The 23,286-nt window shown below is 45.7% G+C and overlaps 3 protein-coding genes and 1 long non-coding RNA gene across 7 annotated transcripts; 3 read left to right on the top strand and 1 right to left on the bottom strand.

The window, feature by feature from the left end:
* The first annotated feature begins 1,035 nt into the window (after positions 1–1,035).
* Positions 1,036–3,672, top strand: LOC120650254 (pyruvate dehydrogenase E1 component subunit beta-4, chloroplastic-like). Its single transcript, XM_039927290.1, has 2 exons — positions 1,036–1,663; positions 3,272–3,672. The coding sequence occupies exons 1-2, from the start codon at positions 1,085–1,087 to the stop codon at positions 3,638–3,640; spliced, it is 948 nt and encodes a 315-aa protein (XP_039783224.1). The 5' UTR covers positions 1,036–1,084; the 3' UTR covers positions 3,641–3,672.
* A 380-nt stretch (positions 3,673–4,052) lies between these two features.
* On the bottom strand, positions 4,053–6,017 carry LOC120650252 (putative cyclic nucleotide-gated ion channel 9). The gene has a single exon (XM_039927288.1). The coding sequence runs from the start codon at positions 6,000–6,002 to the stop codon at positions 4,053–4,055; it is 1,950 nt and encodes a 649-aa protein (XP_039783222.1). The 5' UTR covers positions 6,003–6,017.
* A 771-nt stretch (positions 6,018–6,788) lies between these two features.
* LOC120650250 (protein WHAT'S THIS FACTOR 9, mitochondrial-like) lies at positions 6,789–8,558 on the top strand. Its single transcript, XM_039927287.1, has one exon. It carries the CDS (start codon positions 6,880–6,882, stop codon positions 8,143–8,145), a length of 1,266 nt encoding a protein of 421 aa, XP_039783221.1. The 5' UTR covers positions 6,789–6,879; the 3' UTR covers positions 8,146–8,558.
* Positions 8,559–16,100: 7,542 nt separating this feature from the next.
* LOC120650249 lies at positions 16,101–21,465 on the top strand. 4 transcript variants are annotated; one of them, XR_005665546.1, is made up of 4 exons: positions 16,101–16,613; positions 17,220–17,292; positions 17,393–17,873; positions 17,987–21,465. It is a non-coding gene; the product is annotated as an uncharacterized LOC120650249 (long non-coding RNA). The 4 variants fall into 4 exon arrangements; XR_005665544.1 differs by having other exon boundaries at positions 17,393–18,723; positions 19,254–21,465; XR_005665545.1 differs by having other exon boundaries at positions 17,393–19,311; positions 21,167–21,465.
* The last annotated feature ends 1,821 nt before the right edge of the window (positions 21,466–23,286 follow it).

Genomic DNA, 23,286 nt, shown 5'->3' with positions numbered 1-23,286 from the left:
AGGCGACGCCATAAGAACACTGGTCACCATGATGAAGTTTTCTTAGATTAAAACATGTCCCAAAGGGGTGCATCACATAATATTTGCTGTAGAGTTCGGTTCCAGTTTTTATTTTAAGTCGATCAACAAGGACCGACTATTCTCCTCTGTTCACTATCAGTGTAATCTCTTCTTCCAAATTATTAGTGCAAGTAGAAACACATGTTCATAGCCTCACCTGGGCAAGTAGTGTAGTGAGGAATAGAATAGAAGTCATAGAGATAACCGTGGCAAATGGTCATCAGAATATTCTGCCGAAATCTTAGGTTATTAGTTCTTTTCTTTGACCCAATTTCCTCGCAGATGTAACTGGTACAAGACTCTTGCTGTAATTAAATCAGATCGTAAGTCCCACTTTAACAAACAATGCACTGGTGCCCTAAATTCCAGCAGAATAAGCCATTTATGGGCATGTCTAGCTCACGAAATTTTTTGGGTTTTGGTACTGTAGTACTTTCGTTGTTATTTGATAATTAATATCTAATTATAGACTAATTAGGCTTAAAAGATTCGTCTCGTCATTTACAGTTAAAACTATGTAATAAGTTATTTTTTCAACTGCATTTAATGCTCCATGCATATGTCTGAAGATTCGATATGATGGGTACTACAGGAAAATTTTTGAGAACTAAACATGCCCTATGTGGCAATTACTTAATGTCGTTCTATGATAGGTGATGTATGCATGTAGAATAAGCCATTTATGTGGAATTACTTGCTGTCATACTCTGTAGCGTTGTGTCACTTCTATGTGCCTATGTGGCACTGTGACATTGATTTGCTTGCATTTTTAGCAATATGTTAGAAACTCTAATAATGTTTTGCTAACCATTCCTGTTTCTCCTGCAAATGGAGTTTCTCTCTTGTAATGCATCTATGCTTTAAACTAGATGTGTGTAAAGATTGACTATTAGACTAATATTTGGCTACACTTGATCTCATGGTTTCTTTTGTGCTCGACTGCATATTCCTAATTTTACTCATTTTTCCTTCCAGTCATGAGGTCTTGCTGTTTGAGGCTCTTCGTGAGGCCTTGATAGAAGAGATGAAACTGGATCCAACAGTGTGCGTGTTTGGTGAAGATGTTGGTCATTATGGTGGTTCTTACAAGGTGACAAAAGGTTTGGCTGATATGTTTGGAGACCTCCGAGTCCTGGATACCCCTATTGCTGAGAACTCATTTACTGGCATGGGGGTTGGAGCAGGAATGAAAGGGCTGAGGCCTGTTGTTGAAGGCATGAACATGGGCTTCCTGCTCCTTGCTTACAATCATATCTCAAACAACTGTGGCATGCTTCACTACACTTCTGGTGGCCAGTTTAAAATCCCACTTGTGATCCGGGGCCCTGGTGGTGTGGGTCGTCAGCTTGGAGCAGAGCACTCACAGCGTTTGGAGTCATATTTCCAGTCAATCCCTGGCCTGCAAATGGTTGCCTGCTCAACTCCTTACAACGCTAAAGGTCTAATGAAAGCCGCTATCAGGAGTGAGAATCCTGTGGTGCTGTTTGAGCACGTTCTTCTGTACAACCTGAAGGAGAAAATTCCCGATGAGGAATATGTGCTCTGCTTGGAGGAGGCCGAGGAGAATTCAGAAGACTCTTTTGTTTTGACGATACCAACAGACGTTTTGTGAGGAGAATTCAGAAGGTAGAAATCGGGGAGGCTTCGAAGAGGATGAAGAGAGGTAAAGCGATGGACTCTGATGGTATCCCCATTGAGGTGTGAAGATGCCTAGGAGATAGAGCAATATTATGGTTAACTAAGCTTTTTAATCTCATTTTTCGGTCAAACAAGATGCCGGAAGAATGGAGGAGAAGTATATTAATACCTATCTTAAAAAACAAGGGCGATGTTCAAAGTTGTACTAACTACCGTGGGATTAATCTGATGAGGCATACGATGAAGCTTTGGGAGAGGGTTATCGAGCATCGCCTAAGAAGAGTGACAAGTGTGACCCAAAACCAATTTGGGTTCATGCCTGGAAGGTCAACCATGGAGGCGATTTTCTTAATACGATAATTGATGGAGAGATATAGGGAGCAGAAGAAATGTGGTGGGCCTTAATACGACAATAGACTTGCACATGGTCTTCATTGACTTTGAGAAGGCATATGACAAAGTACTGAGAAATGTCATGTGGTGGGCCTTGGAGAAGCACAAAGTCTCAACTAAGTACATTTACCCTCATTAAGGATATGTACAAGGATGCGACGATGTTTGTCCGGACATGTGATAGCAACACCACTGACTTTCCTATTAACATAGGCCTACACCAGGGGTCAGCATTGAGCCCTTATTTATTTGCTTTAGTGATGGATGAGGTCACAAGGGATATACAAGGTGAGATCCCTTGGTGTATGCTCTTTGCTCTACTAGCGGTGCTAGTTGACGAGAGTAGGGCAGGGGTTAATAGGAAGTTAGAGCTGTGGAGACGCACGTTAGAGTCGAAAGGGTTCGGACTTAGTAGGACCAAGACCGAGTACATGATGTGCGATTTCAGCGCGACTAGGCATGAGGGGGGAGACGTTAGTCTAGATGGGCAAGTGGTGGTCTAGAAGGATACTTTTCGGTATTTAGGATCGGTGCTACAAAAGGATTGCGACATTGATGAAGATGTTAGGCATAGAATTTCAGCTAGCTGGTTGAAATGACGGCAAGCTTCTGGCATCCTTTGTGACAAGAGGGTGCCACAAAAGTTAAAAGGCAAATTCTATAGGACAACAATTCGTCCGGCGATGTTATACGGTGCTGAATGTTGGTCTAAAAAAGGCGACATGTCCAGCAACTGAATGTAGCAGAGATGCGAATGTTGCGGTGGTTTTGCGGCACATAATGAGGGATAGAGTCCGGAACGAAGTTATTCGGGATAGGGTGGGGTGGCACCAATTGAGGAGAAACTTACCCAGCATCGGCTGGGATGGTTTGGACATGTCCAACGAAAGCCTCCTGAGGCGCCGTTGCGTAATGGGGTTCTTGAGCGGGTCGATAATGTAAAGAGGGGTAGAGTTAGACCTAAACTGATGTGAGATGAGTCGGTTAAGAGAGACTTTAAGGATTAGAATATCTCTAAAGAGATAGCTTTAGATAGGAGCGCTTGGAGACTAGCTATCAATGTGGTAAACCATGAACTTATTTCTTTCGGATTTCATCTCTAGTCTACTCCAACTTGTTTGGGAAAAAAATACTATGTTGTTGTTTTCTTGGAGGAGGCCGAGATGGTTGGGCCAGGGAGCACGTGACCATCCTCACGTACTCGCGTATGAGGTACCACGTTATGCAGGCCGCAAAGACTCTGGTGAACAAAGGGTACGATCCTGAGGTCATTGACATCAGGTCGCTGAAGCCATTCGACCTGCACACGATTGGCAACTCCATCAAGAAGACGCACCGCGTGCTGATCGTGGAGGAGTGCATGCGCACGGGAGGGATCGGTGCCAGTCTGAGGTCGGCAATCATCGACAACTTCTGGGACTACCTTGACGCCCCCATCATATGCTTGTCATCACAGGATGTGCCGACGCCATATGCTGCGACCCTGGAGGATGCGACTGTGGTGCAGCCTGCCCAGATCGTGGCTGCGGTTGAGCAAATCTGCCAATAGGATGGCTGGCTGATGAATGTGTTGAATTGTTATATATCGTTGCTGGCTTGCTGCCATGAAATATTTTCTGTTTGTTCGTTTGGCCGTGTATCTATGCATTCTTTGAGGTGTACAGGCTTACTTATAGCCTTTCTGTTTGTATTTTGAAATGTACTTACTTGAGAGCACTGCTGCATTTAGTTGATCTTCTTGGTCCTCTTCTGCGAGATGCTGACTGCTGAATGCTATGGTTTGAATTGAAAATGCCACTATTGGTAGAGCATCCTTGTACAAACTGGGTAAGAATTAGCTTTCTCATTGCATTTTGTACACAACACTACTAACAAATGGAATGTCTCAATATTCTACAGTCAGTGAGAGAGTTGAATCAAATCAGAGTACCAAATGCGGCAACAACAACAAGCAGAAATACTCAGTAGTCGTCGCGCCCGAAGTCCGGTTCCCGCGGCTTGGGCACCGGCATAAGGAGCTCATTGACAGCCCCGGCCCGCCTGGAGCGCTGCCGGTGCACGCCGCGCAGCGCGTTGGCGGCAAAGCGCGAGACCAGTATCGTTGTCCTGATGCTGGACTTCCCCTCGTCGTCCTCCAGCAGCTCCTCCTCCCGGCGCCGCAGCTCGGCCGCCTTGCGCTTGAGGTGGCGGCGCCAGGCGGCCTGGATGTAGGTGGCCGCCCAGGTGCGCCACTGGTGCGAGTAGAACCGGAACGTGTGCTGCACGGCCTTGCTGTGCATCCGGCGGAACTGCCCCGCGACGAACTTGAGCTCGTCGGCGGGCAGCGCGAAGGCCTCGACCTCGGTGAGCGCCCTGACGGTGCGCGTGGAGGAGGGCAGGCAGACGCCGGCCTTGGGGTCGAGCGCCCAGGTGAGCAGCTCCTCCCCGCAGAAGTCCCCCTCCTCGAGCAGGCTGCGGTTGTAGAAGCCCGTGCGGCCGCCGTCGGTGGTGATGCTCTCGAGGCCGCCGCGGATGATGAAGACCATCTGGTCGACGGGGTCGCCCTCCCGGATGATGTAGGTGTGCTCGGTGCAGAGCGAGGGCTTGAGGCGCTCGCAGATGGCGTCGAGGAGGCGCTCGTCCATGTTGGCGAAGAGCGGGACGCGGCGGACGAGGCCGAGGCAGAGGTGGCGCTTGATGTCGCGGCGGAGGTCCTTGGGCAGGTTCTGGACGAGCGCCTCCTCGTCGACGCCGTGGGTGTTGAGCCACTTGTACTGGTCGTAGCGGCGGACGCGGTCGCGCAGCTCCGGCGGCAGCAGGCGGTGGTGCATCCACTGCTCCGAGTCGCGCTGCTTGACGCGCATCTCCTCGAGGCGCACGGTGAGGGACTGGAGGTAGGTCTGGATGTTGCCGATGAGCATGGCCATGAGGATGAGGCCGAAGATGGCGAGCGCGATGGAGAAGAGCGCCTCGCCGGTGTAGATGCTGGTCTTGAGGCCCTGGCCCAGGGTGCTCAGGTTGGCGAGCCCCCACCAGAGGCAGAAGAGCAGCTTGGAGGCGGTGTCCTTGGACTTGAGCACGCTCGACTCCACGGCCGACGAGTAGATGCCGTAGTTGAAGGGGGCGCGCCCGTCCTTCTGGGGCTCGCACGTCTCGTTGATCACCTGCCGGGTGATGGTGCGCCACTCCAGGAACCCCAGCTGCTGGTCGTTGCCGCAGTACATGTAGATGCGGTTGCACCCGGGGAACTCGTTGCACGCGTCGCGCCAGCAGTCGCTCACGCGCTCGATGGACAGCAGGTACCAGAAGGCGCCCACGATGTGGCTGGCCAGCAGGTACCAGAGCAGGTAGTAGGCGGCGCCGGCGTAGGCGGTCTCGGCGAAGGCGCCGCTGCTGCGCTTGAGCTCCGAGGAGATGGGGTAGATGCGCACCACGCGCGGGATGTACTGGAGGAAGACGACGAAGAGCAGCCGGTCCTTGGTGTCCAGCACGGCGGTGCCCCTGGAGCGGTGCAGGAAGTTCCAGATCACCACCTGCGGGAACGGGAGCACGGACGTGATGTCGGCGGCGAAGAAGCGGCGCATGTAGCGCCGCGCGATCTGCGCCGTGTCGATCACCAGCTCGCCGCGCCCGAACACCCGCGACGACGGCTTGATGTAGGCGGTGCGGAACTGCAGCGCGATGCGCACCAGGAAGAAGAGGTCCACCACGCTGCGCACCACGGCGGTGGCGATGGCCAGCCACCGGTCGATGCCCACGCACAGGTTGCCCTCGTCGGTCACCATGGGCAGGTAGAAGAACATGGGGTCCACGGCGATGGCCACGATGCACGAGATGAGGAACGCGCGGTTCAGCCGCACCAGCATCCGGTCCTGCGGGTCGAAGATGCGCCGGGAGGTGTTCTTGAGGTCCTCCTGGAACACCGCCGCCATCGTCGCGCCCGCGCGGATCGACCGCCCGATCGTGCGCAGCTGCGCCGACCCCTGCGTCAGGACGCCGCGCGCCAGCGACTCCGTCGGCGCAAACCGCCGCCGGGACGCGCTCACGCCGGCGCCGGCGCCGACGCCCGCGTAGTCCATCTGGAGGCCCGACCGGTCCGCGCCGCCGTACGACATCCGCCTCGGGCTGTCGTCGCCGCCGAGCCTAGCTACGCGCCTCCACACGCGTGCAGATTTCTTTCAGTCAGCGGCAGCACCAGCGCACTGCGATCGGCTCGTCGATCAAAGAACAAAAAGGAAAGGGGAAGGAAATGCTGATGAGCTGCTCACCTCTCGAATCTGTGCTGCCTATGGCCATCGATGAACCGCTTGAAGGCGCCGCCGCCGAACATAACGCGCCGGTGGAGGGGACGGAGGATCGACTCGACTCATCGCGCGCCCATCGTCACGGCATGGCCGATCGATGGAGCGAGGAAAGGCCGAATCCTAGGACCGTGACCAACACAGGGCGGAGCTCTAACTAATCGTCAGAGAGGAGAGAGATTACACTACGATCGATGGACACGAACACGGATGCATGATCTGTCGCGGCTTCTTCCAAATCGCCGCATCAATCGAAGCGGCCAATTTAGTTTTTGTTTTTTTTTCCTCGTCTTTCGCCCACACCACCGGGGGGACCTCTCATTTGGGCCGAAGCTCTCGGCGCCCAGCGGCCCAACCGCGACCGACCCACCTAAAAATAGCACGAGATCACACACGCCCTCCGATCCGCGCATCTCGAGTTCTCGACACTTCCCTTCACCCGCCGCCGACTCTTTCCCCCCGCCGCCGCATTTTTTCCTCGGCAAAATCCCCTCCCAAAACCCCCGCGATGCCTCTGCTGCCGGCGCGGGCGCGGCGGGCGCCGGCGGCGCTGCTCGTGCCGGCGCGGGGGCTCCTGGAGGCGCGCGTGCCGTGGGCGAGGGACCGAGCCCTCGACCACGCCGTGGAGCGGGAGCGCCACCTGGTGCCGTTCCTGCTCGCCAAGGACGCGCTCCTCGCCGCCACGCCGCCGCCGCACGCCGTGCCGCTGCACTCGCTGCCTTCCGCCATCCCGTTCCCGTTCCGCCCGCTCCGCTTCCTGCGGCTCTACCCGTCGGCGTTCGCGCTCTCCCCGCACCCCATCGAGGTGTCCCCGACGCCCAGGCTCTCCGCGCTGCACGCCGCCGAGGCGCAGGTCGTCGATGCCACGCGCCCCGACTCCGCCGACCGCCTGCTGCGGCTGCTCATGCTCGCCCCCTCCCGCGCGCTCCCGCTCCGCCTCGTCGCGCGGCTCCGGCTCGACCTCGGCCTCGCGCCGGACTTCCAGCGGTCGCTGCTCCCCATCTACCCGGACTACTTCGCGCTCTCCCCCGACGGCACATTCCTCGAGCTCGTCTGCTACAGGAAGGACCTCGCCGTGTCGGCGATGCAGTCCTACGCGCAGCGCACCGGCGGGTACAAGGTCGGCGACGCGGTCGCCTTCCCGCTCTCCTTCCCCCGGGGGTTTGAGCTCGACAAGAAGGTGCGCAAGTGGTTGGACGAGTGGCAGAGGCTGCCGTACATCTCGCCCTACGAGGATGGGTCACACCTAGCGCCAAGGAGTGACATCACGGAGAAGAGGACCGTGGCGGTGCTGCACGAGGTGCTCAGCCTCACGGTGGGGAAGAAGATGGAGAAGGAGGTGCTGGTCAAGCTCGGGGAGGCACTGCGGCTGCCTCCGGGGTTCAGGAAGGTGGTAGCTAGGCACCCTGGGATTTTCTACATGTCACACAAGCTGAGGACGCAGACAGTGGTGCTTAGGGAGTCATACCGGAGGCATATGCTGGTGGACAAGCACCCAATGATGGGGATTAGGTATCAGTACCTCCATTTGATGCATATGGGCAAGGAGGAGGTTGGAAAGGGCAAGGGCAAGGATCGTAAGAGTAGTCGTGGTGAGCATATGATTGGGGAGGAATTTAGTGCAGAAGGGGAGGATGATGATAACGAGGACTATGATGATGAAGAGGATGGAGACGAATTGGATGAGGAGGACATGGAAGCAGGTATTGCTTCCGAGGATGAGGAGAGTGATGACGGCATCGATGAGGATACAGGAAGTCAAATTGCTCATTGATACTGGAGCTGGCAGCTGTTCTTCAAGATGATGTTAGTGCTTGTATATCTCTATCTTGGACAGCATGAGTATGCAGGGAACACAGAATAACAGGTGTACAATCAACTTCAGTGTCAGGTAGAATACCTATTAGAAGATGGAGCATGTTTTTCTTAACTCAATTTTGAACTAATTAACTAGTTATCGATGTTATGGGCAGCCATTCTTGTTGTATTATTGTGGCTTCACCTGAGTTTTTCAAATTCTGTTTTAGAATCTGAGCATATCTATATTACTTGTGTAACATGCTTATATCTTAAATTCCCTACACTAATATGCTGATTTCTTGTTCAATCAAGAGGATGTTTGCCACAAATATTTTCGAGGCATATATTCAGTTATTCACATATTTGTCCTTCATTATTTGACAAGAATCTTTTTGTATTAAGGTAAATGAATTTAGGAGCTCTGGGTTTTGGGTTTGTGCTCTGTGAAAGCTTTGACAATGTTAACTTGGTACACCAAACTTATATGTGCTATACTTCTGTTCTCACATCCATCAGAAGTAAGCACATGTAAATTATAGAGGCATCTTAAGATCTACTTGTTGCCTATAAGAACCTACATATATATGCTAAAGTGTGATGATATATATCCAAAGTTGAAATTTTAAAACATAGCTGGCCTTTTTTCTTTACGAGAAGAAACTACACTGAAGTGTTGATGCTCCATTGCCTTCTGGATAAAGAATTTATAGCATTATGTATGCTATCACTAAGTAAGATTTTGACAGATTACATAAACTTATATACTAAGTGTTGACAACTTGCCATCTTTATGTTTACCAGTGTGTACCCCACATAACCCACTAGTTACTCTGTTCAAGACTAATCTGTAATAGTCTTTACTCTTTAGTTTGTCTTTAAAAATGGTACAAAAATAACTTCGTCTACTGGATCAGCTTTGACTCCATCCATATATCTCCCTCCATTTCTATACAGCATGTTTCAATTGTGCTTTAACAGTTGGGGGGGTAAAATAATAGAGGAGTTTGCCAATCCTGGCTATAACGTCTTAGCATCTTTGGAGTAAGAGACAGAAAGTCCATATAGATGGTTACTTGCAAGATTTGAAGGGAGAGGGAAGATAAATTAGGGCTTCTATACATTTTTCTTATCTCTTTTTTTATTATTATTTCATGTGTGCTGCTGAACATCTTATTCAACTTTGTCACTACCATTGTAGTTTTCTCACTGATGTTGATGTGTAACTGTAAACTATTTATCGCACATGCATTTCATGGAGTTATTATTACAACACGCATAAAAGCACTCATAATTTACATTTTAATAATGCATTCTTTTGGTTCTTGTACCCAAAGAGGGGAAAAGACCAGTGATGGAAATATAACTGTAGTGGGTCTATTTTCATATTTCAAATGCAACATACTTATTTGATCATGTATTGCAAAAGGCAAGGATCTGTTGTTTTATTACCAACTGGATGAAGTTACATCTTTGACTGATTTGGAGGTTGCTGATGTGGGCTGAAAGATAGGTTTTGCTCCATGGCCCATGGGTGGCACATTTGGCAAAAAGGGTAGCTTTTTCCTTCTCTCCCAATCATATTTCTTCATCATGTGTCACTTACATGGTGAATTCATCTCTTATTTTAGTCCAAATTAGCAAAATCACATTGAAAACTTCCTCATGGTGTAAATTGACCCTCGATTTTGTAAGTTCAGAGGTTAGATACCTGGCATTATAGTTCAGGGAGTTAAGTGGACTTCTGAAACTTTTGAATGAATAAAATGGACTAACTCCTGTTTATGAACTTATTGTGCATAGTGATGCTTCAACGGCACGATATTTCCTTGCTTTAATGTATTTTCAAAATGATTTTTTTTACAGCAATTCTGGTAGGCATGGAGCTAGATTTTAATCAAATCCATCCTTTACTGTGGATATAAGTAGTTAAATACTGTATCAGTAGGTGCCCAAACTGACCCACATAACACTACAGCCAACACTTGTCCCAGCCACCACTCCATTTTGGCTTTAATTCTTCTGAGCAAATAGGTCTGAATTTGGGTAGTAAGACTTTGATTTAGTCTAGCATTTTTGCCTATATTTTTTTGTCACTGACTAGTAATGTTATGATTAAGCCAAACTGAATTTGTCAGACTACCACTCCAATACTTGAGACCTGTTAATCTACAGAACTGCCAATGCATGAGACTACCGTTTCAATTCGACTAAGTAAGATATGAACATTTTGAAGATTTGCAAGTTTTAATTTTAGAGAACCACATATAATGACGCAGAGATACATTCTTTTGAGCTTACACAGTTCTATATTCTTTCTGTAACATATGCATTGCTCAGGTTCGACATTGTTCTATTCAATCCTAAGGAAATCGTGTTCGAGAAAAAGAAAGGTTAAGGAAATAAATGAGGTAGCAATGGCTTGGACTTTGTTATGTAGGTTTTTCATACCAATATCTTATCAGGCAAATTTTTTACTGACTATTGGATGATCATGTTCACTGTTTAGCATCTGCTACTGCAGCCATGGTAGCTGGTGTTCTCGTGTACATCAAAAGCATATTGAAGCATGCTGATTTAAATACTGAGCTTTTCTGTATGACTGGCAAAGAAAAGGGGCCTGGTATCATCAATACAATTGTTTGATATTCTCCTATGGAATCTTGTCATGTGACTTAACTCCATTGCATGTTACAATGCCAAAGAAATGAAGTACTCAATGGAAAAGAAAGGGATAGAAAAGGTGACCCATCTGAATCCTTATTCCAGACATCCATGACTGCTATAATCAAATGGAGATATTGTTCTCTTCTTAATATATTGATGCGCAGCTCTCCTGCGCGTTTGAGAAAAAAAATGGAGATATTGTGCTGATTTGAGGTTTCACTGATAGTCTGATTCCTTTTCCTGTTAGGTAGTATTGACACTTGTAGCATCCTTCCCCAGAAACACCATGTGTACTGCTCAATCAGCTTAGTTGTATGTTCTGCTGATACTGAGTCACTGATTTCAAGTGGTACATATTCTAACTTGCATGCTCAAAAACTGTTCAATGTACTCTTCAAGTTATCATTGAATTATGACGATTTGATCGGTAGAAATGCTGATATGCACATTCTATTGTCTTTCTGTGATCCCTTGTGTATTGGTCTTATGGACTTGATGGTATGATAGTTCTAATGAATCTTGGACTTGATGGTATGATAGTTCTAATGAATCTTTGTTTCTATTTAGTTTATCTTGCGACAACAATGTATATTGTTTTGATGCTCACAAAGTTTCAATTTTTTTATTTTTCCATTGCCTAAACAAAAAAATAAATAAACTACCTCTTGATATTGTAGTTTGTACTTTGTAGCGGTCTATTTAAAATCTGGGTGAAGTGTCTTGGATAGATTGGAGTTTTAATTGTGGAGAATCAGATCTGAAGACACATTGTAGGGCTTCAGAGTTTATTATTTTACCTTCTGAGTCAGTATCCTCAGTACAGACACCTGAGCTTTGTTGCCATTTAATTGTAGCCTTCTGTATAGTGGTTTTGCAACTGTGTGATTGTATATACTTGTTCAAACTTCCTACATACTTTATCGATTTCATCAGTTGAATGCATAAAATGTCAGATTTCAACCTTCCCTTGGTGCTAGTCCCAACTCATCTGTTTCAGAACTGATACTGGAACAAAAAGGCACTTCAAATTGGTCTGTGCCATTTCCAGGCTAGTTGAGATCATCTGTTGGACTATCCTCCATTTACCTACTGGCATCTCCAATTCTCCATCTGTTCCTGGCTATTTATTTTGTTCAGTATGGATTCCCTTTTAGAACACCAGATATTAGTTATGACATGCAGTATGGATTCCCTTTTAGAACACCAGATATTAGTTATGACATGCAGTATGGATTCCCTTTTAGAACACCAGATATTAGTTATGACATGCAGTATGGATTCCCTTTTAGAACACCAGATATGCAGATACCCTGTCCTCAATTCTTGGGACATCCATGTGACTGAGAACCAGACTGCTTGGGACAAGAACCAAGTGTTACTACCACAGTGTCCTCAGCGAGTTCCATCTTCAATTGCAACTGCTTAGCCTCTAAGATGAACCGAGCCATCAATGCCTGACCAGAAGATATCGGTGTGTCTCCTTGCATGGATACAAGCACGCATATCTTGCGTTGATCTACCGATCTACGTCAACCACTAAGGTTGATTGCAACAGGTATCTTCCAGGATGTGTTCATGTCTTCCAGAATCTTTAACATGACCATATTCTGGTCCTAAATGTCCATGTCTTAACTCTGGAGGTATCTTCAAGGCTGTATTCTTATAGCTTCTGATTAAGTATGTTGAATGCACGCATCCTCATTGTAGCATACTATAGTGATTACTTATATATCTAACTGGAACTGGTTACCTGATCATAAACATCTTCATATTCACTAGTTGAATATATCATGTCAGATTTTAAGCTTGTTCAACTCTGCTGTTTCGTAACTGTAACTGTTCCTTATCGTGACCTCTTGTGTGTGATATCATTCTGTGTTCAGCAGCAGCACTCTCTCTTGTTCAACTAATATTTCTCATTGTTCTTTCAGGATAAGCTAACAGAAGCACCAATCAGAGTTCAGAGGACATAATGGGATGGATGCAATACGTGCTCACCTACTGAGATCTCCATCTGTTCAATCGTTTCTTTTGATAAGTTAACATAGATTCGTGTTAAAAAAAGTTAACATGGATTTTCGTTTGGAGCACCAGATACCCTGTCCTCAGTTGTTGGGCACAGCCATGTGACTGAGCAACAGACTGCTAGGGAGTAACTATAGGTGATGGTCTACCTCACAGCACTGTCTTTGGCAGATGGACAGCAAGCTCAATCTGCATATGCAGCTGCCTCTCCTCTAACATGAACGGAGCATCAATACCTGGCCAGAGCATATCAGTCTGTCTCCCTGCATGGATTCATATCACGCATGTCTTGCAGCTCGCAGTGCCAGCAGCTGATAGTCCCGACAGGTATCTTCAAAGTTAATGTTCATGTCGTCAAGGATCTGGACATAAATCATAGTATTCTGGTTCCGAAGATCCCCGCTGCAAGGTGCCATCAAGGTTAGTGTTCACGTAGTCCAGAACTTGAGCATGACTGGTACTTCAGTTCTGAGATTGTTACATGTCCGACATCCATGTTTTCTGGGCCAGTTTGGCCAAGCTGAAGTGGTTGGACACAAGTAGGGACTCACACCCATGTTAAACCATGTGCCAAAATGTTACATAAGGCCGAGATCCCGGGTCCTGGCGACGGCCATCTGGTAACCAACCCGGGGACACACTCGCTCACCAGTCTGCTGCCTGTCTGGTTTGGTCAAGAGACCATTGTGGCCCTAGCTCAGCCAGAGCAGGGTTTAGGAGCAGCCGTTGGACTAAACAAAGCATATTTCCGTTTCATCAGATGCACAAGGTCATTATCATATAGGACTGCAGTTAGCACAGCCTTTTAGAGATCCCCCAAACATAATTGAGATGAGATGTGTGTGACAGTATGACATGCCACCCGTACCGGCGTCCCCTCCACAGAAACTGGCATCTTCGGCCGGTAGCAAGCATATCTCTGTCGCGGTGGACTCATCCTGGACTTGGACTCCACCTAAGTTGCAGTTGTTTATGCTGTTTGGTGTCAGGGCATTTTCCTAAGCTAGTCTCAGCTGCTCTACTCTTCAGTCGCAGATCATGCAGCTGACTGACCGACTGACCACTCGCGAGGCACAAACTCGGCAGTGTCTCTGCATGATTGTCAGGTTCAGAGACTCGGAAGTCTTGGGTTGCTGCGGCCACCCGAGGCCTGCAGGCCACAAGAACTGGAGGAATCTTGCATAGAAAGATCGATTCAGATCGGAGCTGTAGAGCATGCAAGCATTGGCCCCTGTGATTTCCGGGGATAAAGCAAATGAAAGTTGACGCGGGGGGGGGGGGGGGGGGGGGGGGGGGGGGGGTGACCAGGGACGCATTTTAAAATCTCCATTCAGTAGCAGATTCTTGTTAGGTGATTAGTAGCGATTTCTGGCCGGTGGCCAATAGTCTCTCATAATTGATGGACCTGTAATGTCTGCGAGAATTTCGCAGAAATGATCCAATTCCTACAAAGATCAAAATCATTCCATGTGTTTCTTTTCTTTTTTCGAAACATGCAGTGGACGTCACCACAATATATCCCGTTCAGTTAAGACAATGGCTTAAATGCTTCATACAGGACTGCTGACTAATGAAGCTGTCTGGGTTACGTCCAAATTTGACAGGATATGCGCATAGCCGTAAGCCCGAAAGTGGGGGATTTGAATACAATTCTGCAGGTACTTGTGGGAATCCTGTGTCGAAAAGCAGGGCCTAAGATTGTCTCAAACCTTCCAAAGATGACGCTCCATCTCGAATTCTCTTATTCGGTTTGATTGATGGCATCACTGCATACGTACTCGGACATCTGCTGCTTCTTTTCTTCGAGGTATGCTACTTAATTCCACCCTAAATTAAACTTAAGATGATCATCTTTCCCACTGGTTGTCGTCACCATGCATCAATGATTGCAGAGTTTGGCCGTCGGCTCACCAAGTTAACTGGTTTAGTGAGCATAGTTTAAACAGTGGTAATCTAGCTCTCTCCAAAGTTACACACTGCAGATGTAGCACGCGTGCGAACTTTAGGCAGCGCAAAAGTTTGGCAACCTAAAGGGAGCTAACAAGTTGCAGTGTTACTTGTTCTTATCACCATTTCCTTTCACATGGATTTGATTTTCTCCAGATTCTCTCTTAGATGCACATGTATATGTGTCGCAGAAATTTTACAAGGAGCCGCGGATCAAACAATATCGCTGCAAAAACGAGAAAAATTTACCTACCATACACGATACAAAATACTCCCAACATTTTATTTTTGTTACTTCAACGCATCATCTTTCAACTCAAGAGGTCGAGCATCAACTGTATCTGAAAGTGCCCGGACCTAACGGTAGGATTATCCTAGTTCACCTTAATCTCCCCTAGTTAATTATTAGCACTAGTACGTAAACAAGGCCACGTCTGCAAGATAAGGACCGCCCCTGGACGCGTACTTGCGACTGCATGCGCGCCTTGCACACTGCCGCATATATATATAACTAGCAAGGTGGCCCGCGCTAATAGAGCGGGTAGCTAGTTTTTTCATTTTATGTTAAAACAGCTTTAATTATGTAATACCTAATAAGCAAGAAAAATATAGTTATATATGCTCTTTATGTAAGTAATTTCCTTCAAACTATTAATTGTATCTGAATTAATATTATCTATTTTGTAGTTATTTTTTATTTTCCTTCTTTTATTTTTTTCATAATGCATGTATTATATTTTTTTGTTGAATTGAAGGTAAAATATATATGTATCATATTCTACGTTTTATTTTCTTAATTATAATTATTATGTTTCATATTAAAATCAATTTTGTATACATTTTTTAGTATAAGCATGGTGTTTTGAAGTTATATTTGTAAACAGAGTTAAAATAAATTTACATCAGCTATCAGTAAAATTTTGTACTAAGACCAGTCTCAATGGAGTTTCATGGTGGATTTCATGTCATTAAATATTATCAATTTTGCTGACATGGCAAGGAGAGAGAAGAATGGAGTTTCATGGGATGCGATGAGACTTTCATCACCATAAAACTCATCTGACACGGTTACCTAGTTCTCAATCTAGGTATTTGTGTCCATGAATCTCCCACTGAGACTGGCCTAAAATTGCATTATTTTGGGACGGAATATCGTTTTGTTGAGAGATTTCTTTTTACCATTTTAATTTTCTGCATAATGTTGTTTTTTATTTTTAAGAATATTTGAAAATGAATGGAAAATGACTAATTACCCTCGTCACCTAAAACGATCCCAACTGCTAGCCTCCGTCCTGCTCCATCGTGTGGTGGTCCTCCGTCTTGCCCCTGCTCTGGTGAGTGGCGGATCTTGCCGGCGGCGGCTGGCGGATCTTGCCGGCGGCGCGCGGAGTCCTGCTACCGACCGTCCGGGCCGTCACGCCTGCTGCTTTTTCGGTTTGTGCGGCATCGAGGCCTCAGCCGTAGCCGTCCTGCTGTCGGCGCGCTTGGGGCCTTCTGCCGCCCGGCCATGCCGCCACGCTTGTTGCTGCTTTTGGGTCCTGCTGCCGCCTGTTCGTGCCACCGCGCCGGTCGCCACTTTGGTCGTTGGGTTGCTGAGTTTTCGACCGCGGCCCTGCTTGTGTCTGATGGTGCTGTTGTGCCGGTTTGGTCGGAGTTCGCCCGCGAGGCGGCGGCTGGATCACGGAGGCTCCCGCCTAGTTATGCAAAAGATAATCAGAAGAATTTCACTTTGTTTAATCGCAGCTCAGTTTCATATTCGGAGGCTCATGCGAGGTCATTTGGGGTCCACGCGCGACAGTGCAGCAGGTAGACATTGATGGATTTGCTTGTGTCCTCGCGGCTCCAAGTACTCGTGGCCATCTTTCTTATGGGGATTTTGTTCCGGAGAGATGAAAGAGAAACTTATAATGGATTTTTTTTTATACATGGAAGTTTTTATTTTTGCTATTCTTCCCACTTTATACTTTATTATTATGGTTTATGGTTTAGTTGCTGATGTTTGGTCACATGGAAATTCCATTGGAATATATATTATTGGCAAGATAGTAATGGCATAAGGAATATGTTTTCATTGTCAGTACACATATTTTTTTATCACTGTTCAGTTCATCCTTATTTCATACTATATATGTTTGTGATTACATTTCATGCGAGGACTATGCCTGACAGTATTATAAATATGCAGAGCATGTATCTATTACTTATTAGAAGATCTCTTTGTAGACAATATTTTTGGCTTTATTTTCTCCTGGACATTCTGTGTCATCGATTAGCACCTTCAGTCCTTTCCTGTTTGTCACCCTTGATAATGCCACATATAACTGGCCATGGCAGAACACCTGTTTAGATAAATATATGCCCACCTTGTTAAGAGACTGATCCTGGCTCTTATTGATTGTCATTGCGAAGCAGACAGACAGGGGGTATTGCCTTCTTTTCAGCACGAACGGCCACTTAGACTCATTTGGCGACATGATGATTCTAGGTATGTATACCTTTTCTCCCACATGAGTTCCTGTAATTATTTTTGCCTCAATGTATTTGTTTCCAAGCTGAGTGATTGTCATTCGTGTACCATTGCATAGACCTGCTGATTGGTTGATGTTTCGAAGGAGCACGACCGGCATGCCTACTTTCAGCTTAAGCTCGTGGTTTGGGATACCAGGGAACTTCAAGCTGTTTAGAAATTCTGTAGGATACAGCTGGTCCATGCTGCTATTGTTTGTAGATGCTTTGCACACGGTGTCCGAGCTATGGTATGTCACTTCCTCGCCTTCTATTTGCTTCATTATATATTCATTTATCTCCTCGACAGTTTCATTCCTAGGGCATAATATTGCTCTTTCTTCTAGGAATTTTGGATCTTTGTAGTTGGACAGTAAGTTTGGATATATGATGTTTACAATTGTCTCTCTTGGGTCATTTCCTTTCTCTAGAAGCAAGTCTCTGGGAATTTGTATTCACTCATCTCCTTCATCTGATGTTGTTTTCCCATAACCAATATTCAGTATCCACTCAGCAAATTCATTTACTTCCTTATGTTTTTCTGTGTCGTTAGGCATACAGGTGAGTCGCATGTTTTCTGTCAGTTTGAATATTTCGAAATGGTTCCATAGGTATGAATGTTTGACTGATGCGCTGACTATGTGTTCTCTTCTTCCTTTGGGGACCACCGGCAGGATTTGTCGAAAGTCTCCTCCTAGCACAACAGTCATCCCACCAAATGGCTTTTCATTGCTGTTCTGGTTGGTAAATCTGAGTATATCCCTGAGACTTTTGTCTAGTGCCTCAAAGCAATTCCTGTTTGCCATTGGAGTTTGATCCCAAATAATTACTGAGGTCTTCTTTAGCAGCTCTGCGAGATGGGTTCTTTGTTTAATTTCACATGTGGATTCGTCTGTTATGTTAGTTGGAATTCTGAATCCGTAGTGTGTTGTTCTTCCGCCTGGTATTAGTAGGGCAGCTATAGCGCATGATGCCATAGTAAGTACTATCTTTCCTTCAGATCGTAGCTTTGTTGTAACGGCTTTCCATAGGTATATCTTACCTGTACCGCCGTGGCCTTCGACAAATATTTGTTTTCCAAATCCATTATCTACCGACTCCATTATTGCATCGTATGCTTTTTTTTTGCTCAGGATTTATGTTTCTGAGTATAGTTTGTAGTTCTTCTTTCAAACTGTCCCTGTCATAGTTGAGCTTTTCATTTATCAATCTGTTCCCAAGTTCCTGTAGCTCATCTACATTTGGCAATTGTATATCTGGGTAATTTTTTAGTGACCTTCCTATTTGTTGCATCAGCTTCTCTATTTCAATCAAAGTGTATGCCTTTTTCTGAGATGCAGTTAACTGCAGTGTTGGAAACTTCAGAATTATTCTTCTCTTGTGCTGGATGTCTTCTGATAGTGCCTCCCAGGTTGACTCCCAAAGCCTTTTTGGTTCAGTTACTTCACAATGGCACAAAATGGTTGTGAATAGTTATCGTAGTTGGGTTCCAGTAGCCCAGTTAGCTGCTTAGTTGACACACTCGATCCATTCATTGTCGTCATCAAAAAAACCCATGGCCTGGCATGCTGCTTTAAAAGTTGCATGTACAACTCCAGCCACTGTTCTTATGTCTTCATATGATGTGCATCCTTTGACAGTCTCAGTGGGAGTTTGATACTATGGAGAATATATTATAATGGTACTGTAAGAAGGCATATAAGATGATATTTATTAGCACATCCTAATATTTTCTATACTTTGCGGTGGTGCCTTTTACTCATAGCTTGCGTTGGAGTGTTCCTTTGATCTTATTGGTCACATCTCTGACTGCTATGTGTGCACACCTACACAACAACAAAAATTAATTTGTGGTAAATAATTAACTATTGTAATAATTAATAAATGATAAAATGACAATATTGTATAAATTGTTATATACCTAAGATTTATATCTTGCAGGAATTTCTTCTAATTCTTGATGATCTGTAAAGAGTTGGAGGATCATCTTCATGCACGGGTATGTTCTCGACCTTATTCTTGCTTTTAGTATTCTCCTCTGTTGGAATGATGTTGATATCACTGATGCTCTGAGCATTTTCCTATTCTAAATTATTTGATTACTCTTCTTGCTACATAAGAAAAAGGCTTGTTAGTTTAAATATCAATTGAATTAATATAGAAGAAACATGGGTATGTTCTCGACCTTATTGTTGCTTTCAAAATTCTCCTCCGTTGGAATGATATTCATATCACTAATGCTCTGAGCATTTCTTGTTCTAAACTATTTGATTTCTCTTCTTGCTACATAAGAAAAAGACTTGTTAGTTTAAATATCTATCGAATCAATATAGAAGAAACATGTGGTTGTTATAGTACCAGATCTGTCGTAGTTCCTGTGTCCAATATAGTTTTGTTGCCCCTCTTTTTTCTGTAGGAACATTTCTTCAACTTTCTTGTTGGACTTCCTGTTTCTCTGTCACCATTGTGTTTAACAATTACATCTAATGGGACAGAGTTGAATTCAATGTTATTTTCAGCATTTTTTTTGATGGATCAGTTTTCATATCTCTGTTGCTTTCAGTAATCTCCTCTTCTGAAATAATTTTGGTACCAGTGCTGCTATGAGAATTTTCCTGTTCTGAAGTACATGTTTGTTGTTCTTGCTACATAAGAGAAAAGCTTGTTAGTTTTAATATCAATATAATCAATATAGAAGATGAAACATGTGGTTTTTGTAATACCAGATCAGTCATAATTTCTGTGTCCATCACAATTATGTTGTCACTCTTTTTTCTATAGGAATTTTTCTTCAACTTTTGGGTTCGCCTTTTGGAACCTTTGACACCATTCTTTAACACTTTAGACTCGCTTTGTTTCACTACTACATCACGTTTTGGCCGCTTGGTTTTCCTGAGAATAGATTTCCTATTGGTATGGTCGTTGGTGATATCGCTGTTGCCATCAACATCTATCTCTTTTGAAATAGGTAGACTTTGCTGCAATTAAAGAAACAGTTAGGACATATCTCAGTTAGTTAATCAAAGTTAAATAATATTTGAAATTCATTTGATACCTGTTTAGTTGAAACTTCCATGTTGACGGTATTTTTTCTTCTTTTTCTTTTACCATGAGCAATTATTTCTTCTGACCTATTCAAACTTTTGTTAGCTCCTTTCAGTATCTTAGTCTTTTTGGGTTTTTCTGGTACATCACATTTCCTCTGCTGAGTATGATTGTAATCAACATGGGCATGTTCTTCTAGTCCTTGTGCTATGTCTTTTGATTTGGCACGACCTTTTTTAACTTTCTTCCTGGAAACTTTACGCCTTTTTTCTTTTTGTGTTGTTGCTATGCAATTTTCATCCGAGTCATCAACTACTATCAAAGCTCCGTGTCTTCTTTTATTGCTAAGGTTGTCTTTCCTTGATGTTGGAGAATTTTCTCTACATCTAATGTCTTCTCCACTATCTTCCAAAACATCAAATTCAATTGATTCTGATGTATTTTTGCAAAGTGAAGCTTTCATCTTACGTTCCTATCAAATGACATTGTACATGGTTAGGTAACTTAGCATGAAAGGAGGAGAAAAACTATTGTTTTCACATTCCACAAAATGACTTTACCTCCAGACCGGGATCACTCCTATGCTTCAACTTAAAATTTCCATTTAGATATTTTAATTCTTCGACATCAATATATTTTTGATGTGTATCTTTGATGGTGAGATCCTACAAACAAAATTATAGGGGTAATTTATTTTGTACAAAAGAATAAACTAATTGTAGTAATGAAAATAACCTTACCTTCTCTGCTTGACGATTTGAATATTGCAACTCTAGCTTCTCATCTGGCTCAAATGTTTTCTTCACCAGATAGTACTCTTTCCCTTCAGTCAAATTTTGCTCCTTCAGCATGAAACGGAAGATAAGTGTTTTCCTATATAGTTGTTGAATAACTTTGGGGATTTCTTCAGATTTCCCATTAAGTGAATCTAGCAGATCTGTGATGGTCATCTTGAGCATTTTTTTAGCTTCATCATCAAATATACTACAGGTAGTGGTTGCTGTGTGGTCACTAATTTGGAGTCGAATCCAGTACCTATTATAGCATGTTTGTAAGCGTAAAATTGTAAATATATAGGCAATATTTCAAATAACTATATGATTACCTATGAGTTGTTGCTTTCGGACATGCATTGCACTTTTTACAATAATACTTGCCATGTACTTTATTGCACATTTTGTTGCAACCATTGCATGACATGTACCACCAAGAAGAATTTTATAGTCGTTCAATTGTAGCTCTTGATGTGAACACAAAATCCTAAAATGTTAATATCATGTTGTAACATCCCAAAAATTCACCAAATTAAATCACGCGCTAATTTTTTTTCTCAAAAGTTTTTCATCGTTGAGCTCAATTAACCCTAAACCCTATTTCCTTCCCAGAAGTTTTTGCCGTCCCGACATCCGATTTCAATCGTCGTTCCATCTTTTCTTTTCTTTTTTCCGCCGACCGTACCCCTCCCTCTTTTTCCTCGCCGCCGTCCCATCCCACGCCGCTCGGCTGTCTGTCTCCCACGCGCGACCGCCCGCCGCAAATCGCGCCGCGCCCCTCTCTTTCTTTTCCTCTCTCTTTTTCTTTCCTCCTTTTCCTTTCCTTTTCTTCTTTTCTTTTTTTCTCCCTCCTTCTCCTTTCTTCTTTCTCCTTCCTTCTCCCCTATTTCCTGCCCGCGCACGCGCATACCCCTGAACCTGCCCCGCGCACCCGTGCCCACGCGCTCCGCGTGCCCAGGATGCTCGCCGCGCCGCTCGTCGCTACCTGACTCGTCCTATCACCTGTGCTCGCCGCGCCGCCCGTCGTCGAGCACGACGTCGCCGCCTCGCCGCCCGAGCCGCGCTGTTCGCGAACAGCGCGACGACAGGCACAGCAACCGCCCCCTCCTCCACGTGCTCGTCCTCCCCTGCACGACGACATCCTCGACGCCCACGCCACCCCGCGACGCCCGCAAGCGGCCAAGCCGGCCCCAACGCCATTAATGGCGCCCGCCGAGCTCGCCGGCCGACCACCACCGCGGACCCCCTCCTCCACCACCTTATTCCGCCTATAAAGAGGCCCGTCGCATCGGCAACCACCACCACAAGCCACATTGCCCCTGTGCCCCTCCTCTCCGGCCTTGCTACGCTGCCACCCAGAGACGTCGTGGCCGCCGCCGCCCACCCTCGTCGCCCCACCTCCTCGCTGCGCCCCAGCCCGAACCAAGGTAGGGGAGGGATTCCCATCGCTCTCCTCTCCATTTTTTCCCTAGCCCCGGCCGCCGCCGAGCCCCGCAGCACCGCCGCCATGCACGCCGGCCGTAGGCTGCCGCCCGCTACCATGGCGCCGCCCCTGCAGGCCCTCCTCTGAAATTGAGGAGGGGAATCGGTCCCCGGCGCCACCCTGCCCCTTTTCCCCCTTCCCTCAGCCGCCGCCGTGGCCCAGGACGCCGGCCACAGGGCCGCCGGCGCCCCAACCTCCCCCCTCCTCTGTTCCTGTCGGGAGGTAGAAGAAGGAGGGGCAAAATTGCCCAAAGGCGCCTCCCATTCCCTCTATTCTTTAAAGAACCCTCCCACTCTTTAGCCTTTTTCTTACAAAATAAACCCTCCCTTTTATTATATTCCAAAACAAACCCTTTCCACCATATAAACTTAATTCTAAATAAACCCTTGACCTTTTTTGAAATAGCCCGGACATTTTCTGAAATACCAATCAAGCCCTTGCCCCACCAAAAATATTTGCAAATAGACCCCTGATTCCGGTTTGGACCCTAAACACCTCTTTAACTCGTCATTTTATGCGCCAAAAATCATCCAATTGACCTGAAACTTTACCACGCCATTTCTAATATAATTTTTGCCATGCCATTAGGAAACCGCACAAAAATATTGCTCATATATCCATATCTTAATTGTTCCCGATTCGAGCTCAATGATAAAACTTTTATTTCTTTTTC

The sequence above is a fragment of the Panicum virgatum genome, chromosome 9K (assembly GCF_016808335.1).
Source record: "Panicum virgatum strain AP13 chromosome 9K, P.virgatum_v5, whole genome shotgun sequence".
Taxonomy (NCBI): Eukaryota; Viridiplantae; Streptophyta; class Magnoliopsida; order Poales; family Poaceae; genus Panicum; species Panicum virgatum.
The sequence above is the reverse complement of the archived record's forward strand: the minus strand, read 5'-3'. Positions and strand labels throughout refer to the sequence as shown.

Coding starts and splice junctions, on each gene's coding strand:
- LOC120650254 (XM_039927290.1), top strand. CDS start 1,085: ATGAAACTGGATCCAACAGTGTGCGTGTTTGGTGAAGATGTTGGTCAT. Junction 1,664..3,271: donor TTTTGACGATACCAACAGAC/GTTTTGTGAGGA, acceptor TGGGCCAGGGAG/CACGTGACCATCCTCACGTA.
- LOC120650252 (XM_039927288.1), bottom strand. CDS start 6,002: ATGGCGGCGGTGTTCCAGGAGGACCTCAAGAACACCTCCCGGCGCATC.
- LOC120650250 (XM_039927287.1), top strand. CDS start 6,880: ATGCCTCTGCTGCCGGCGCGGGCGCGGCGGGCGCCGGCGGCGCTGCTC.